At 51.6% G+C, this 17,371-nt stretch overlaps 3 protein-coding genes across 3 annotated transcripts in view; 1 reads left to right on the forward strand and 2 right to left on the reverse strand.

The window, feature by feature from the left end:
• Positions 1 to 1,705, reverse strand: part of LOC116969358 (zinc finger protein 135-like) — a gene marked incomplete at both ends in the record, with an annotated part of 29,509 nt that extends 27,804 nt beyond the window's left edge. Inside the window, 2 exons of the mRNA XM_033016221.1 lie at positions 1,108 to 1,210; positions 1,328 to 1,705. Coding sequence (XP_032872112.1) covers positions 1,108 to 1,210; positions 1,328 to 1,705 — 481 coding nt within the window. The remainder of the gene's footprint in view (positions 1 to 1,107; positions 1,211 to 1,327) is intronic.
• Positions 1,706 to 11,164: 9,459 nt separating this feature from the next.
• On the forward strand, positions 11,165 to 13,489 carry LOC116969362 (zinc finger protein 239-like). The gene is made up of 2 exons (XM_033016226.1): positions 11,165 to 11,201; positions 11,945 to 13,489. The coding sequence occupies exon 2, from the start codon at positions 12,087 to 12,089 to the stop codon at positions 12,993 to 12,995; it is 909 nt and encodes a 302-aa protein (XP_032872117.1). The 5' UTR covers positions 11,165 to 11,201; positions 11,945 to 12,086; the 3' UTR covers positions 12,996 to 13,489.
• LOC116969359 (zinc finger protein 135-like) overlaps positions 13,205 to 17,371 on the reverse strand; it is a gene marked incomplete at its 5' end in the record, with an annotated part of 9,043 nt that continues 4,876 nt past the window's right edge. The window contains 2 exons of the mRNA XM_033016222.1: positions 13,205 to 13,294; positions 16,882 to 16,959. Coding sequence (XP_032872113.1) covers positions 13,205 to 13,294; positions 16,882 to 16,959 — 168 coding nt within the window. The remainder of the gene's footprint in view (positions 13,295 to 16,881; positions 16,960 to 17,371) is intronic.

Consider the following 17,371-nt stretch of genomic DNA (forward strand, 5'->3'; position numbering starts at 1 on the left):
ACAAGGGCCACATCTAACTCCCTCTTAAATATAGACAATGAACTGTGGCCTCAACTACCTTCTGTGGCAGAGAGTTCCACACATTCACCACTCTCTGTGTGGGGAAAAAATGTTTTCCTCATCTCGGTCCTAAATATTTCCCCCTTATCCTTAAACTGTGTGTGTGGCCCCTTGTCCTGGACTTCCCCAACATCGGGAACAATCTTCCTGCATCTAGCCTGTCCAACCCCTCTCAATCTCCTAAATTTTAGAGAGTATAAACCAAGTCTATCCAGTCTTACTTCATAAAGAAGTTCCCCCTCATGTTACCCCTAAACTTCTGTCCCTTAATTCTGAAGTCATGTCCTCTTGTTTGAATCTTCCCTATTCTCAAAGGGAAAAGCTTGTCCACATCTACTCTGTCTATCCCTCTCATCATTTTAAAGACCTCTATCAAGTCCCCCCTTAACCTTCTGCGCTCCAGAGAATAAAGACCTAACTTATTCAACCTATCTCTGTAACTTAGCTGTTGAAACCCAGGCAACATTCTAGTAAAATTCATGTTTAAGAAAGAACTGCAGATGCTGGTAAAATCGAAGGTAGACACAAAATGCTGAAGTAACTCAGCAGTTGAGGGACACAAAATGCTGGAGTAACTCAGCGGGTGAAGAAGGTGCTCGACCAGAAACGTCGCCAATTTCCTATCCATAGATGCTGCCTCACTCGCTGAGTTACTCCAGCATTTTGTTTCTACCAAAGCTAATGGCATGAGGGTCTTCATTGCAAGAGGATTTGAGTTTAGGAGGAAGGAGGTCCTACTGCGGTTGTGCAGGGCCCTGGTAAGATCGCACCTGGATAATTGTGTGCAATTTTGGTCTCCTAATTTGAGGAAGGACATTCTTGCTATTGAGGGAGTGCACCGTAGGATCGCCAGGCTAATTACCGGCATGGTAATCTGAGGAAAGACATTCCTAATCTGAGGAAAGACATTCTTGCCATACAGGGAGTACAGAGAAGGTTCACCAGACTGATTCCTGGGATGGCAGGACTTTCATATGAAGAAAGACTGGATAGACTCGGCTTGTACTCGCTCGGATTTAGAAGATTGAGGGGAGATCTTATAGAAACTTAAGATCTCGTAGGCCCGCCGGTGATGCCATAACCCCCGCGAGCTGTCAAACGCCTCACTGCAGTACGGGCGGTTGTACGGCTGGACACTGTTGTGCACGGGCTGGTGGGACAGGGCGTGGGAGGCCATGTCAAAGTGCTCTCCACACATCGGGCTGGGGACGGGACGGTCGCCGGCATGCAGCTGTTGGTGGGACAGCAGGCTGTTGGAGCGGGTGAATCCCTTGCCGCACTGGGCGCAGGTGAAGGGGCGCTCGCCGGTGTGGGCGCGCTGGTGCTCCAGCAGCTTGGCAGAGCGGGTGAAGCCCTTGCCGCAGTCGCTGCAGGTGTAGGGCCGCTCCCCGGTGTGCAGGCGCCTGTGCACCTTCAGGTCCTTGGACGACTTGAAGCCTTTGCCGCAGTCGGAGCAGGTGAAGGGCCGCTCACTGCTGTGCACCCGCCAGTGCTCCCGCAGCCCCGACAACCAGGCAAAGGTCTTTCCACAGGTGGAGCAGCCATAGGGCTTCTCGCCCGTGTGCACTTGCTGGTGGGACTTCAGGTTCTTCGCTGACTTGAAGCTCTTTCTGCAGTCGGAGCAGTCGAAGGGGCGTTCTCCTGTGTGTACCCACCGGTGGGTCTCCAGCTTACTAGGGAGCTGCCAGGCCTTGCCACACACGTCGCACTCATAACGCTTCTCCTTGTTGTGCTCCGTCATGTGGTCCTCCACCGAAACTCCGCCCGCAGACCGAACAGGTGGGTGGGGGGGCTCACCTCAAAGGTCGCTCACATCCCCGTCTCTCTGTCCACAGCAACGGCTCCTAAACCCTGCAGGAGGGGAACACAGAGGGTCATTGTTCCTGATGTTGGGGAAGTCCAGAACAAGGGGTCACAGTTTAAGGATAAAGGGGAAATCTTTCAGGACTGAGATGAGAAAAACGTTTTTCACACAGAGAGTGGTGAATCTCTGGAATTCTGTGCCACAGAATGTAGTTGAGGCCAGTTCATTGGCTATAATTAAGAGGGAGTTAGATGTGGCCCTTGTGGCTAAAGGGATCAGGGGGTATGGAGAGAAGGCAGTTGCAGGATACTTAGTTGGATGATCAACCATGATCATATTGAATGGCGGTGCAGGCTCGAAGGGCCGAATGGCCTACTCCTGCACCTATTTTATATGTTTTCTATGTCTAAAAAGAGGACCAGACCTCCTTCTTCCCTCTCTCATTGACTGATATCTCCCGCCCGCCTCGGGCTCCGGATCCTCAGGAAAGAAGGACGGGGTGGGGTCAGGGAAGCGGGGTCAAGCGGCGGAGGCGGCGGCTGTTCCCACCTGAGCTCCAGCCTCACGTGAACGACAACTAAGCCCCGCCCCCCCCACCACCACCCCCCCCCCCCACTGACGGTCAGCGCCAGCGGCCAATGGGAGCTCGGTGACCACGTGGCAGGCAAACATCACAGCACAGGTCACAGAGCGGAGCTCCACACCCACCCACTCCCGGCCAAAAATAGACCACTCCTGCTAAATGCAATGGGCTGATGTACCATGATACCCAGGTCTCGTTGCATCTCCCCTTTTCCTAATCGGCCACCATTCAGATAAAAATCTACTTTCCTCTTTTTGCCACCAGTTGATAACCTCACATTTATCCACATTATACTGCATCTGCCATGCATTTGCCCACTTACCCAGCCTATGCAAGTCACCTTGCAGCCTCCTAGCATCCTCCTCACAGCTAACACTGCCCCCCAGCGTCGTGTCATCCGCAAACTTGGAGATGTTGCATTCAATTCCCTCGTCCAAATCATTAATATATATTGTAAATAGCTGGGGTCCCAGCACTGAGTCTTGCGGTACCCACTAGTCACTGCCTGCCATTCTGAAAAGGACCCGTTTACTCCTACTCTTTGCGTCCTGTCTGCCAGCCAGTTCTCTATCCACATCAATACTGAACCCCCAATACCGTGTGCTTTAAGTTTGAATACTAATCTCTTATGTGGAAACTTGTCGAAAGCCTTCTGAAAGTCCAGATATAACACATCCACTGGTTCCTTCTTATCCACTTTACTAGGTTCATCCTCGAAAAATTCTATACGATTCGTCAGACATGATTTACCTTTCATAAATCCATGCTGACTTTGTCCAATGATTTCACCACTTTCCAAATGTGCTGCTATCCCATCTTTAATAACTGACTCTAGCAGTTTCCCCACTACCGATGTTAGACTATCTGGTCTGTAATTCCCTGTTTTCTCTCTCCCTCCCTTTTTAAAAAGGGGGGTTACATTAGCTACCCTCCAATCCTCAGGAACTAATCCAGAATCTAAAGAGTTTTGAAAAATTATCACTAATGCATCCACTATTTCTGGTGCTACTTCCTTAAGTACTCTGGGATGCAGCCTATCTGGCGCTGGGGATTTATCGGCCTTTAATCCATTCAATTTACCTAACATCACTTCCCGGCTAACCTGGATTTCACTCAGTTCCTCCATCTCATTTGACCCCCGGTCCCCTTCTATTTCCGGCAGATTATTAAGTGGATAGGGCGGGTATGGGGTAAAAGGAGCAAATTAATAATATTAATATATCAAGGGGGGTAGTTAGCGTGTGTGTGGGGGTAGCTAGCGTGTGTGCAGGGGGGTAGTTAGTGTGTGTGATGCCGCATGCCTCCCCCCCCCTCCCCCACAACCACACGTTGGGGGAACAGACCCAAGGGATCTGCACTTGGTCTAGTTATAATATGAAACTCTGATCTTGGATGTGGATGTATTTATTTGTGTGTGTGTGCCCATGTGTGTGATTCACATCTCCTCGAAAACCCGACGCGCTAATGGTGAAAATTTTACATATTCCGGTAGAGATCTACCTCATGATCTCAAAAAGCCCCTCATCAGAAAATTTGATTAATTATTTCCCGAGTTTTTTACTAAAATTGTTCAACAATCTGAGATCTATTTTGAAGTTAACAGCTGATGACGTCACAAGGCGAGCTGCGCAGTTTTCAACGCGCCACCTGCTGCGCACTGTTTTTCAGGAGTGACGTCATTACCCTCCCCCTCAACCCCCCCCTCGGTTCTTCAAAAGATGCAGAAAGAACGAGCAAGTCGGCTCTGTTCTGCAGATCCCGACGGCTTCCGAAGGCGCTTCCCTGACTTTCCGAGCGCTTCTGAGGTCAACACATGCGAGCCTCAACTCGGCTTTCCCGAGAGTTGTTTACTAGAGTTGGGCCCTGTACTTGAGCTCTCTCTCTCCCCGGGCTCTCTCCGCTTTTCGCAGCACCCTCGCTCGCCCGGCTTCCATTCTCCTCTCCCCCTTCCTCTCCGGCCTCCTCTCTACCCCACTCCTCGCTCACCTCTTCTCTAGCCCCCTCTACACTCCTCTCTCCCTTCCCCACCTGCCTCCCTCCCCTCTACTCCCCCACCCCCTCCTCCACACCCCTCTCTCCCCCCCACCTCCTCCCTTTCCCCCTCCTCTCTCCCCTCTACTGTCTCTCCCTTCCCTCCCCTTATCCCCTCTCCCCCCTCTCTCTCCCCATCCCCCCTCTGTCCCCTCCCCACTACCCCTCTCCCCCACTCCTCCCACCCTCCTCTCCCATCTACTCTACCCCTCCCTCCCCCTCACCCCCCTTACTTCCCACTCTCTCCCCCCCTCAACCTCCCCCACCCCCTCCTTTGTCTCCCTTCCCCTCCCCCCTCGGCCCCCGCTCCCCACTACCCCCCCTCCACCCCCTCAGCCCTACTACCTGCCCACATTTCCACTCCCCTCCACCCTCTTCCTTCCCCCCCTCTCCGCCCTCCTCCCACCTTCCTCTCATCCCCCCCCTCCTCCCTCCTCTACCTCTCTCCTTTCTCCCCCCACCTCTCTCCTCTCCACTTTCTCTCCCCTCCTCTCCCCCTCCCCTTCCTTTCCCCCCTCTCCCACTCCTCTCTCTCCCCTCCTCTCTACCCTCGTCCTATCTCCTCTCTACTCTCTTTCGCCCTCCCTCCCCCTCCCCTTTCCCCCTCCCATCCCCTCTCCCCCCTTTCCCCCTGCCCTTTCCCACTCTCCCCCTCACCCGCTTTCCCCCTCTCTCCCCTCCTCTTTCGCCCCTTCCCCCCCTCTCTACCCCCTCCTCTCCCACCCCTCTCACCCGCCTCCCACCCTGTGTGTGTGGGGGGTGGTTAGTGTGTGTGTGACGCTGCTGCTCCCCCCCCCCGGTATGTAATTTATTGTGCGTTTGTATGTAATTTTTGTATGTAATCATTCTCGCTCCCTCTCACTCTTTCCCCTCCTCCCCTCTCTCCAGTCTCTCCCTCCCCCACCTCTCTCTCTCTCTCCCTCTTTTTTTAAATGTACCACATTTTTTGTACTGCATGATGTCCCAAGCCTTGTACTCAATGCTCTGACCGATGAAGACAAGCTTGACAAACTGCTTCTTCATCACCCTGTTTATCGCTTTCAGACAATCATGCACTCGTACTATTCGGCGGTCTCTGTGTCCACCTACAACATTCTCTGGGGCTCTGCTGCCATTTACAGTGTAAGTCCTGCTGCTGCTGCTGCTGCACTGATTTAACTTCCCACTTTGCACTTGTCCAAGTTCAATTCAACCTGCCATTATTCCTTGGCCCACATTTCCAATTGATCCAGACACTGCTGCAATTTCAGAGAGTAAGTCAATCGCTTTAAAGTCCTGTACATCACCAACTTTGCTGCTGCTGCTGTCTACAAATTTACTGAGAGAGAGAGAGGGGGGGGGGGGGGGGGAGTGTGAAAATAGTACGAGTGCATAATTCTCTGAAAGCGATAACACACAGAGAGACAGACAGACAGACGGGGTGATGAAGAAGCAGCAGCAGCAGTTTGTCAAACTTGCTCGCCTTCATCATCAGTCAGAGCATTGAGTACAAGAGTTAGTTGGGACATACATCATGTTAGAGAGAGCTGTACGAAAGATGTCGGTGTGTGTGTGTATGTGTGTGTGTGGGGCAATACTTGGGGAGTGTGGTGTGCTATTCTGGTCCCCGAAACTACTAGGAGCATTCATTGTGAGAAGCGGTGGCAAAAAGATTCATATTAGTGCTGGAGTGAGTGAGTGTGTGAGTTTCTTAACAACGGGAGCCTGATACCAGTAGATCGTCCTTCGCAACAGAAGCCTGTTGGCATTAGGCCTTCCTTGACAACAGACTAGGCCTTCTCTAGGAACAGGAGCCTGACTCCAGTAGGCCTTTACTTGCCCATAACTTAGGCTAAAGCCCAGAGGTTAGGCCCGGGGCCTATTACATTACCATGAGGCCTACAAAACACAGGCTCTGAGGCCTAGAACATAGGCCAAAGCAAATAACCCAGGCCCATGGTAAAAAAATACAGGCCTGGAGCCTATAACACAGGCTCGGAGCCCACAACACAACCCTGAAGCCCACAAAACAGGCTTGGAGGCCCAGAACGTAGGCCAAAGCCCACAACTACATTGAATGGACAGTGAACACCAACACTCTCGTGAAAAAGTCACAGCAGCGGCTATATTTCCTGAGGTCTCTGCGGAGACCAAACGTTTCACAGCAGCTGCTGCTGCCCTTCTACCGATGCTCCGTGGAAAGCATCCTCTTGCTTGCCCCCTCCTACATTAAAGTCTTCTCACCCACCCCTCCACCTCCAGGTTCCTCAGATCGGCCGACGTGGGGCAGCTGAATATCCCGCGGTCTAAGCGTAAGCTTAGGGGCGACCGCACCTCTGCGGTTGCAGCTCCTAGACTGTGGAACAGCATCCCCCTTCCCATCAGAACTGCCCCCTACATCGACTCCTTTAAGTCAAGACTAAAAACTTATCTATACTCCCAAGCCTTTCCTAACGTCCACTGAGCGAGGGCTATATGTATGTATTTTGTTTGTTTATACTATTCTTATAACAAATGTAAAGCACTTTGGCCAACGAGAGTTGTTTTTTAAATGTGCTATATAAATAAATGTGACTTGACTTGACTTGACTTGACTCTCCTATGGCATCCTGGTGTGGTTTGCTAGCTGCACTGTAGCTGAAAGGAAGGCACTACAGAGAGTTATTAAAACAGCACAGAGCATCACAAACGCTCAACTACCCTCCCTGGAAGATATTTACAGGGCCCAATGTTTATGCCGGGCCACAAACATCAAACAGGACACATCCCACCCTGCCAACCACCTTTTCACACTGCTGCCCTCTGGGAGGCGAAACAGGTCTCTGAAGGCCCGCACTTGTAGACTAATTAACAGTTTCTACCCATGTGCCATTAAAGAACTAAACTCAGATAGATAACACTGCGGGCAACACAACACTATTCGTGGTGCAATATAAAAATGTATCTGTTGCAGTGTGCAATATAATGTGCAATATTTTTATATTTCTATTATCTATTTATTCATTTCATTCATTGATCTTGCCGGTATATGAGAGTTAATGGCTGTTTGTGTTTTTGTTCTTTTAAATCTTTTATCCCGTGTCTTAATAAAAATAATAATAAATTTTATTTATGGGTGCCTTTCAAGAGTGTCAAGGACACCTTACAAAAATTTAGCAGGTAGAGGAAAAACATGTAAGGGGAATGAAATAAATATTAGAGACATGACTAGTACACAAAGTAAAGACAGAATTCAATACAAAACCCAATATGAGGCAATTAATGCACAGATGAAAAGGGAGGGGGACGTGGGGCTAAGGATAGGCAGAGGTGAACAGATGGGTCTTGAGGCGGGACTGGAAGATGGTGAGGGACACGGAATTGCGGATCAATTGGGGGAGGGAGTTCCAGAGCCTGGGAGCTGCCCTGGAAAAAGGCTCTGTCCCCTAAACTGCGGAGGTTGGACTTGTGGATGGAGAGGAGACCGGCTGATGTGGATCTGAGGGACCGTGAGGGTTGGTAGGGGGAGAAGAGGTCAGTGAGATATGGGGAGGCCAGATGGTGGAGGGCTTTGTTGGTGAGGATCAGGATTTTGTAGGTGATCCGGTAGGAGATGGGAAGCCAGTGAAGTTGTTTGAGGACAGCAGTGATGTGATGCCAGGATTTGGTGTGGGTGATGAGTCGGGCGGCTGCGTTCTGGACCAGTATGTAGACCACTGAAGGAGATGCAATGAAATTTCGTTATACAGTATGACAATAAAACGTATTTGATTTGATTTGATTTGAACTAGGCCTGGAGCCTACAACACAGCCCTGAGGCCCACAACACAGGCTTTGAAGCCCAGAACTTAGGGCAAACTTCCTGAATTCCCTGAGGGGATCAATAAAGTATTTATTATTATTATTATATATTTTTTTTTACAAAGCCCACGGGTTAGGCCAAGGCAAAAAACACAGGCCTGGAGCTTATAATACAGCCCTGGGGCCTACGAAACACAGGCTCGGAATTTCCAGAACTTAGGACAAGCCCACAACACAGGCCTGGGGCCTAAAATACAGGCCCTGAGCCCTTAAAATAGCCTTGAGGCCTACGAAGCACAGGCCCGGTAGACCAGAACTTCGGGCCAAGCCTTTAACACAGGCCTGGGACCTAAAACGCTTAGCCGACAGCAACGTACTAAACCTCTGAATCAAAGAGCATTATTGCGAGATATTTTTGTGGGTGCTTAGTGACAGATTATAATATATTTGCGTATTTATGCTTGGATCTAAATGTTTTAGAGTGAAGCTTTTTGTGCCTGCATCTAGCTGTGTTAGCTGTGAGGAGGATGCTAGGCGGCTGCAAGGTGACTTGGATAGGCTGGGTGAGTGGGCAAATGCATGGCAGATGCAGTACAATGTGGATAAATGTGAGGTTATCCACTTTGGTGGCAAAAACAGTAAAGTAGACTATTATCTGAATGGTGGCCGATTAGGAAAAGGGGAGATGCAAAGAGACCTTGGTGTCATGGTACACCAGTCAGTGAAAGTAGGCATGCAGGTGCAGCAGGCAGTGAAGAAAGCGAATGGTATGTTAGCATTCATAGCAAAAGGATTTGTGTATAAGAGCAGGGAGGTTCTACTGCAGTTGTACAGGGTCTTGGTGAGACCACACCTGGAGTATTGCGTACAGTTTTGGTCTCCTAATTTGAGGAAAGACATTCTTACCATAGAGGGAGTACAGAGAAGGTTCACCAGACTGATTCCTGGGATGGCAGGACTTTCATATGAAGAAAGACTGGATAGACTCGGCTTGTACTTGCTAGAATTTAGAAGATTGAGGGGGGATCTTATAGAAACGTACAAATTCTTAAGGGTTTGGGCAGGCTAGATGCAGGAAGATTATTCCCGATGTCGGAGAAGTCCAGAACAAAGGGTCACAGTTTAAGGATAAGAGGGAAGTCTTTTAAGAACGAGATGAGAAAATCATTTTTTACACAGAGAGTGGTGAATCTGTGGAATTCTCTGCCACAGAAGGTAGTTGAGGCCAGTTCATTGGCTATATTTAAGAGGGAGTTAGATGTAGCCCTTGTGGCTAAAGGAATCAGGGGGTATGGAGACAAGGCAGGTACAGGATACTGAGTTGAATGATGAGCCATGATCATATTGAATGGCGGTGCAGGCTCGAAGGGCCGAATGGCCTACTCCTGCACCTATTTTCTATGTTTCTATGAGCCAAAAATCAGCAATTAGACGACAAAATGCATTAATAAAGGCAAAATATCATATGATTGTGTTAAATGTCCTCTCTCTCCCCCCTTCCTCTCCCCCTGTTTCTCCCTCCCTCTCTCTGTCTCTCCCTCTTTCTCTCAGTTCCCTCTCTCTCCCCTCTCTACACTGTGCCAAACGCTCTAAATCCACACTCTACAAGATAATGCTGCTCTCTCTCTCTTCCCCCCTCACTCCCATTCATTTCTCTCGTCCCTTTCTACCTCCCTCTCTCTTTATCTCTCCCCTCATGTTTCCCCACTTCCCCTTTCTCTCTTTCTCCCCCTCTATCTCGGTCTCCCCCTCTCTCCACCCCCTCGCTCTCCCCCCTTTCTCTCTCCACCCACTCTCTCTCCCCCACCTACGGTGATCTCTCCAATATCTCCAACGACGTAACAGAATAGCCAAACCAGCAACTGTAAGTTTTGCTGAATTATCACCACTATTCGAGTTACGATGAGAGAATGGTTTGACAAGTCCATAGGTCTCGTTTAAGGGAGGACATTCTTGCTATTGAGTGAGTGCAGCGTAGGTTCACCAGGTTAATTCCGGGGATGGAGGGACTGACAGACAATGAATGAATGGGTCGACTGGGCTTGTATTCACTTCAATTTAGAAGGATGAGAGGGTATCTTATAGAAACATATAAAATTATTAAGGGATTGGACAGCCTAGATGCAGGAAACATGTTCCCCATGTTGGGGGAGTCCAGAACCAGGGGCCACAGTTTAAGAATAAGGGGTTGGCCATTAAGGATTGAGATGAGGAAAAACATTTTCACCCAGAGAGTTGTGAATCAGTGGGATTCTCGGCCACAGAAGGCGGTGGAGGCCAATTCACTGGATGTTTTCAAGAGAGAGTTGGATTTAGCTCTTGGGGCTAATGGAATCAGGGGATATGGGGAGAAGGCAGGAACGGGGCAATGATTGTGGATGATCAGCCATGATCACATTGAATGGCGGTGCTGGCTCGAAGGGCCGAATGGCAGCTCCTGCACCTATTGTCTATGTTTCTATGTAAATGCTTTTCACTCCACATCACCGTCTACATCTCTCCTGCGACTCTCAGCCTGAGGAAGGGTCTCGACCTGGAAACGTCGCCCATTCCTTCTCTCCCGCTGAGTTCCTGCAGCATCTTGTTGTCTGGCCCGGCCGCGTCCTGGCAACCGTTGCTAGGGCGGGATGGGCGGCTCCGATTGGCGGAGGGGGCTGTCCATCCGAGGGGTGGGGCTACGGCCCGACCTATAGGATAAAGGGGCGGGGACGCGGCTCCGATTGGTTGGAAGCGGGAAGGGGGCGGGAGCTGGTTCTTTGTGACGCCGACCCCGGATCTGCTCCCAATGAGCGGACATAGGAGGGGGCGGGACCAGACGCTTTGTGACGCTGTCCCCGGTGGGGCGTTGCTGGACCTGCTACTCATTGGTCGCTGGCGCTGCCCGTCAGTGGTTGGGACAGAGGGAGGGGCGGACCTGGTGCCGGTCACGTGAGGCGGGGCCTCCTCTCAGCGCCGGGAGCTCAGGTGGGAAAAGCAGCCGCCGCCGCCGCCGCTCGGCCCCGCGTCCTTTCCCACCCACCCCCTCCTCCCTCCGTTCCCCCGGGCGATCCCACGGCTTGTGTTAACCTGGCGGCGCCGTCATTGTGTCTCTGTGGCAGCGCCTCTGGTCCTCCAGTGTAGCGCCCCCTGGCGGCGGGAGGCCACACTGCACCTGTCCACGTTCCCCGCTGAGTGACTCCAGCATTCTGTGACCTTCTTCCCATGATGCATGCTGCCTCCCATGTGACTGGGCGCCAATCACTGGCGGGGAGGGGCCTGCAGCCCCCCCTCGGTTTGGGGGTGACGTCGAGGGGCGACGGACGTGCGCGCCGTGCGTGTTGCAGACGTCACAGCGCAGGGCGTCTGGCTGGCGCACGGGCTGGCGGCTCAACGCGGTGCCACGTTGCTCAGCGGCCTCCCCTTTCTCCCACTTGCTTCCTCATCCCCCTCACCCCCCCCCCTCACTTACACCGTCCTCATCCCCCTTCCCCACTTCCGCCCTTCCCTCCATACCATCTCTTCCCCATCCCTTCTCCCGCTCCCCCCTCATCCTCACTGCCTCATCTCTCCCCCCCTCACTTCCCCCCTCTTCATCCCCTCCTCCCCCCCGTCTCCCCACCCCCGCGGTCACCCCCCTGCCCCCTCCCCCCTTCAAGCACGAGTAATGTTCACGCGTTAGTAATGTCCTGTTTGCCAGCTTGTTGACCCTCTGTGTTCCCCTCCTGCAGGGTTTAGGAGTCGTTGCTGTGGACGTAGAGACGGGGATGTGAGCGGCCATTGAGGGGCGGCCAGGGTGCCGGTGAGCCCCTGCCCCCATCTGCTCGGTGTGCGGGCTGAGCTTCGAGGGGCTGAGCTTCGATACAGGACTACATGACGGGGCACAACAAGCAGAAGCATTATGAGTGCGACGTGTGTGGCAAGGTCTATCGGAGCCCTTGCCTGCTAGAGACCCACCGGCGGGTGCACACAGGAGAACGCCCCTTTGACTGCACAGAGTGCTGCAAGAGCTTCAACCGCTATGACACCCTGCTGCGGCACAACCTCATACACTCTGGTGAGAGGCCATTCGGCTGCTCCACCTGCGGCAAGAGCTTTGCCCAGTGGTGGGGGCTGCGGGAGCACCAGCGGGTGCACAGTAGTGAGCGGCCCTTCACCTGCGCCGACTGTGGCAAAGGCTTCAAGTTGTCCTCGAACCTGAAGGTGCACAGGCGCGTGCACACCGGGGAGCAGCCCTACACCTGCAGCTACTGCTGCAAGAGCTTCACCCACTCCAAGAGCCTGCTGTCCCACGAGCGCACCCACACCGGTGAGCGCCCCTTCACCTGCACCAAGTGCGGCAAAGGCTTCTCCCGTTCCGACAACCTGCTGGATCACCAGCGGACCCACACCGGCGAGCGCCCCTACACCTGCGCCCAGTGCGGCAAGGGCTTCACCCGCTCCAACAGCCTGCTGGTGCACCAGCGCACCCACACCGGCGAGCGCCCCTACACCTGTACCCAGTGCGGCAAGGGCTTCATCCGCTCCAAGAGCCTGCTGGAGCACCAGCACACCCACACCGGTGAGCGCCCCTTCACCTGCGTCCAATGCGGCAAGGGCTTCACCCGCTCCGACAACCTGCTGAAGCACCAGCGCACCCACACCGGCGAGCGCCCCTTCACCTGCGCCCAGTGCAGCAAGAGCTTCACCCGCTCCAACAACCTGCTGGAGCACCAGCAGGTGCACACCGGCGAGAGGTCCTTTGGTTGCTCCGACTGCGGCAAGAGCTTCAATACGACATAAAAGCTAAAGATCCATTGGCGGGTGCACACGGGCGAGATGCTCTTCGGCTGCTCCACCTGCGGCAAGAGCTTTGCCGAGTTGTCAGGGCTAAGGCGGCTCCGGCAGGCGCACAACAGTGAGCGGCCCTTCACCTTCTCCGACTGCGGTAAAAGCTTCAAGTCGACGCTGGAACTCAAGGTACACAGGTGCCTGCACTCCGGGGAGCAGCCCTACACATGCAGCGACTGCGGCAAGGGCTTCACCAGTTCTAAAAAGCTGTTGGAGCACCGGCGCACCCACACTGGCGAGCGCCCGTTCACCTGCGACCAGAGCGGCAAGGGCTACACCCACTCCAACAGCCTGCTGTCCCACCAGCGGGTGCACGCCGTGACCGTCCCTTCCCCAGCCCGGTGTGTGGAGAGCGCTTTGCCATGGCCAACCACACCCTGTCTCACCAGCACGTGCACACCAGTGACCAGCCCTACGACTGCCCGTACTGCGGGGGTTGCGGCAACACCAGCAGTACGGCAGCTGCTCTCACTGCGGCAAACGGGGGCTGCGGCAGCACCAGCGGATACACACACCGTGATGGAGAAGGTGAGGACAGACTCTATGATGGCAGTATAAAACTGGACCAGCATTGCCTGTGGCAGATTGTGTTTCCTCAGCTGCCGCAGGAAGTACATCGTCTGTTGGGCCTTTTTAGACATAGAAAACATAGAAAATAGGTGCTGGAGTAGGCCATTCGGTCCTTCGAGCCTGCACCGCCATTCAATATGATCATGGCTGATCATCCAACTTAGTATACTGTACCTGCCTTCTCTCTATACCCCCTGATCCCTTTAGCCACAAGGGCCACATCTAACTCCCTCTTAAATATAGCCAATGAACTGGCCTCAACTACCTTCTGTGGCAGAGAATTCCAGAGGTTCACCACTCTGTGTGAAAAATGTTTTTCTCATCTCGGTCCTAAAAGATTTCCCCCTTATCCTTAAACTGTGACCCCTTGTTCTGGACTTCCCCAACATCGGGACCAATCTTCCTGCATCTACCCTGTCCAACCCCTTAAGAATTTTGTAAGTTTCTATAACATCCCCCCTCAATCTTCTAAATTCTAGCGAGTACAAGCCGAGTCTATCCAGTCTTTATTCATATGAAAGTCCTGCCATCCCAGGAATCAGTCTGGTGAACCTTCTCTGTACTCCCTCTATGGCAAGAATGTCTTTCCTCAAATTAGGAGACCAAAACTGTACGCAATACTCCAGGTGTGGTCTCACCAAGACCCTGTACAACTGTAGTAGAACCTCCCTGCTCCTATACTCAAATCCTTTTGGTGAACCTTCTCTGTAGATGCAGGCACAAAAAGCTTCACTCTAAAACATTTAGATCCAAGCATAAATACGCAAATATATTATAATCTGTCACTAAGCACCCACAAAAATATCTCGCAATAATGCTCTTTGATTCAGAGGTTTAGTACATTGCTGTCGGCTAAGCGTTTTAGGTCCCAGGCCTGTGTTAAAGGCTTGGCCCGAAGTTCTGGTCTTCCGGGCCTGTGCTTCGTAGGCCTCAAGGCTATTTTAAGGGCTCAGGGCCTGTATTTTAGGCCCCAGGCCTGTGTTGTGGGCTTGTCCTAAGTTCTGGAAATTCCGAGCCTGTGTTTCGTAGGCCCCAGGGCTGTATTATAAGCTCCAGGCCTGTGTTTTTTGCCTTGGCCTAACCTGTGGGCTTTGTAAAAAAAATATATATAATAATAATAATAAATACTTTATTGATCCCCTCAGGGAATTCAGGAAGTTTGGCCTAAGTTCTGGGCTTCAAAGCCTGTGTTGTGGGCTTTAGGGCTGTGTTGTAGGCTCCAGGCCTAGTTCAAATCAAATCAAATCAAATACGTTTTATTGTCGTTGCACAACAACTGTACAACAAAATTTCATTGCATCTCCTTCAGTGGTCTACATAGAAGACACGGGATAAAAGATTTAAAAGAACAAAAACACAAACAACCATTAACTCTCATATACTGGCAAGATCAATGAATGAAATGAATAAATAGATAATAGAAATATAAAAATATTGCACATTATATTGCACACTGCAACAGACGAATTTTTATATTGCACCACGAATAGTGTTGTGTTGCCCGCAGTGTTATCTATCTGAGTTTAGTTCTTTAATGGCACATAGGTAGAAACTGTTAATTAGTCTACAAGTGCGGGCCTTCAGAGACCTGTATCGCCTCCCAGAGGGCAGCAGAGTGAAAAGGTGGTTGGCAGGGTGGGATGTGTCCTGTTTGATGTTTGCGGCCCGGCATAAACATTGGGCCCTGTAAATGTCTTCCAGGGAGGGTAGTTGAGCGTTTGTGATGCTCTGTGCTATTTTAATAACTCTCTGTAGTGCCTTCCTTTCAGCCACAGTGCAGCTAGCAAACCACACCAGGATGCCATAGGAGAGCCAGTCAAGTCAAGTCAAGTCACATTTATTTATATAGCATATTTAAAAAACAACTCTCGTTGGCCAAAGTGCTTTATATTTGTTATAAGAATAGTATAAACAAACAAACTACATACATATAGCCCTCGCTCAGTGGACGTTAGGAAAGGCTTGGGAGTATAGATAAGTTTTTAGTCTTGACTTAAAGGAGTCGATGGAGGGGGCAGTTCTGATGGGAAGGGGGATGCTGTTCCACAGTCTAGGAGCTGCAACCGCAGAGGCGTGGTCGCCCCTAAGCTTACGCCTAGACCGCAGGATATTCAGCTGCCCCACGTCGGCCGATCTGAGGGACCTGGAGGTGGAGGGGTGGGTGAGAAGACTTTAATGTAGGAGGGGGCAAGCAAGAGGATGCTTTCCACGGCGCACCGGTAGAAGGACAGCAGCAGCTGCTGTGAAACGTTTGCTCTCCGCAGAGACCTCAAGAAATATAGCCGCTGCTGTGACTTTTTCACGAGAGTGATGGTGTTCACTGTCCATTCAGTGTAGTTGTGGGCTTTGGCCTACGTTCTGGGCCTCCAAGCCTGTTTTGTAGGCTTCAGGGTTGTGTTGTGGGCTCCGAGCCTGTGTTATAGGCTCCAGGCCTGTATTTTATTACCATGGGCCTGAGTTGTTTGCTTTGGCCTATGTTCTAGGCCTCAGAGCCTGTGTTTTGTAGGCCTCATTGCAATGTAATAGGCCTCGGGCCTAACCTCTGGGCTTTAGCCTAAGTTACGGGCAAGTAAAGGCCTACTGGAGTCAGGCTCCTGTTCCTAGAGAAGGCCTAGTCTGTTGTCAAGGAAGGCCTAATGCCAACAGGCTTCTGTTGCGAAGGACGATCTACTGGTATCAGGCTCCCGTTGTTAAGAAACTCACACAGAAGCGCTCACTCACTCCAGCACTAATATGAATCTTTTTGCCACCGCTTCTCACAATGAATGCTTCTAGTAGTTTCGGGGACCAGAATAGCACACCACACTCCCCAAGTATTGCCCCACACACACACACACCGACATCTTTCATACAGCTCTCTCTAACATGATGTATGTCCCAACTAACTCTTGTACTCAATGCTCTGACTGATGATGAAGGCGAGCAAGTTTGACAAACTGCTGCTGCTGCTTCTTCATCACCCCGTCTGTCTGTCTGTCTGTCTCTCTGTGTGTTATCGCTTTCAGAGAATTATGCACTCGTACTATTTTCACTCTTCCCCCCCCCCCCCCCCCCCCCCCTCTCTATCGCTCTCAGTAAGTTTGTAGATAGCAGCAGCAGCAAAGTTGGTGATGTACAGGACTTTAAAGCGATTGACTTACTCTCTGAAATTGCTGCAGTGTCTGGATCAATTGGAAATGTGGGACAAGGAATAATGGCAGGTTGAATTGAACTTGGACAAGTGCAAAGTGGGAAGTTAAATCAGTGCAGCAGCAGCAGCAGGACTTACACTGTAAATGGCAGCAGAGCCCCAGAGAATGTTGTAGGTGGACACAGAGACCGCCGAATAGTACGAGTGCATGATTGTCTGAAAGCGATAAACAGGGTGATGAAGAAGCAGTTTGTCAAGCTTGTCTTCATCAGTCAGAGCATTGAGTACAAGGCTTGGGACATCATGCTGTACAAAAAATGTTGGTACATTTAAAATAAGAGGGAGAGAGAGAGAGGGAGAGAGAGAGAGGTGGGGGAGGGAGAGACTGGAGAGAGAGGAGGAGGGGAAAGTGTGAGAGGGAGAGAGAATGATTACATACAAAAATTACATACAAACGCACAATAAATTACATACCGGGGGGGGCAGCAGCGTCACACACACACTAACCACCCCCCACACACACAGGGGGGGGGGAGGCGGGTGAGGGGGGAGAGGAGGGGTTAGAGAGGGGGGAAGGGGCGAGAGCGGAGGGGGAGAGGGGGAAAGTGGGTGAGGGGGAGAGTGGGAA

This window comes from Amblyraja radiata, unplaced genomic scaffold (assembly GCF_010909765.2).
Source record: "Amblyraja radiata isolate CabotCenter1 unplaced genomic scaffold, sAmbRad1.1.pri S160, whole genome shotgun sequence".
In the NCBI taxonomy this organism is placed as follows: Eukaryota; Metazoa; Chordata; class Chondrichthyes; order Rajiformes; family Rajidae; genus Amblyraja; species Amblyraja radiata.

Bases quoted from the DNA above. Each gene is read 5' to 3' on its own strand.
- LOC116969362 (XM_033016226.1), top strand. From the start codon at position 12,087: ATGACGGGGCACAACAAGCAGAAGCATTATGAGTGCGACGTGTGTGGC.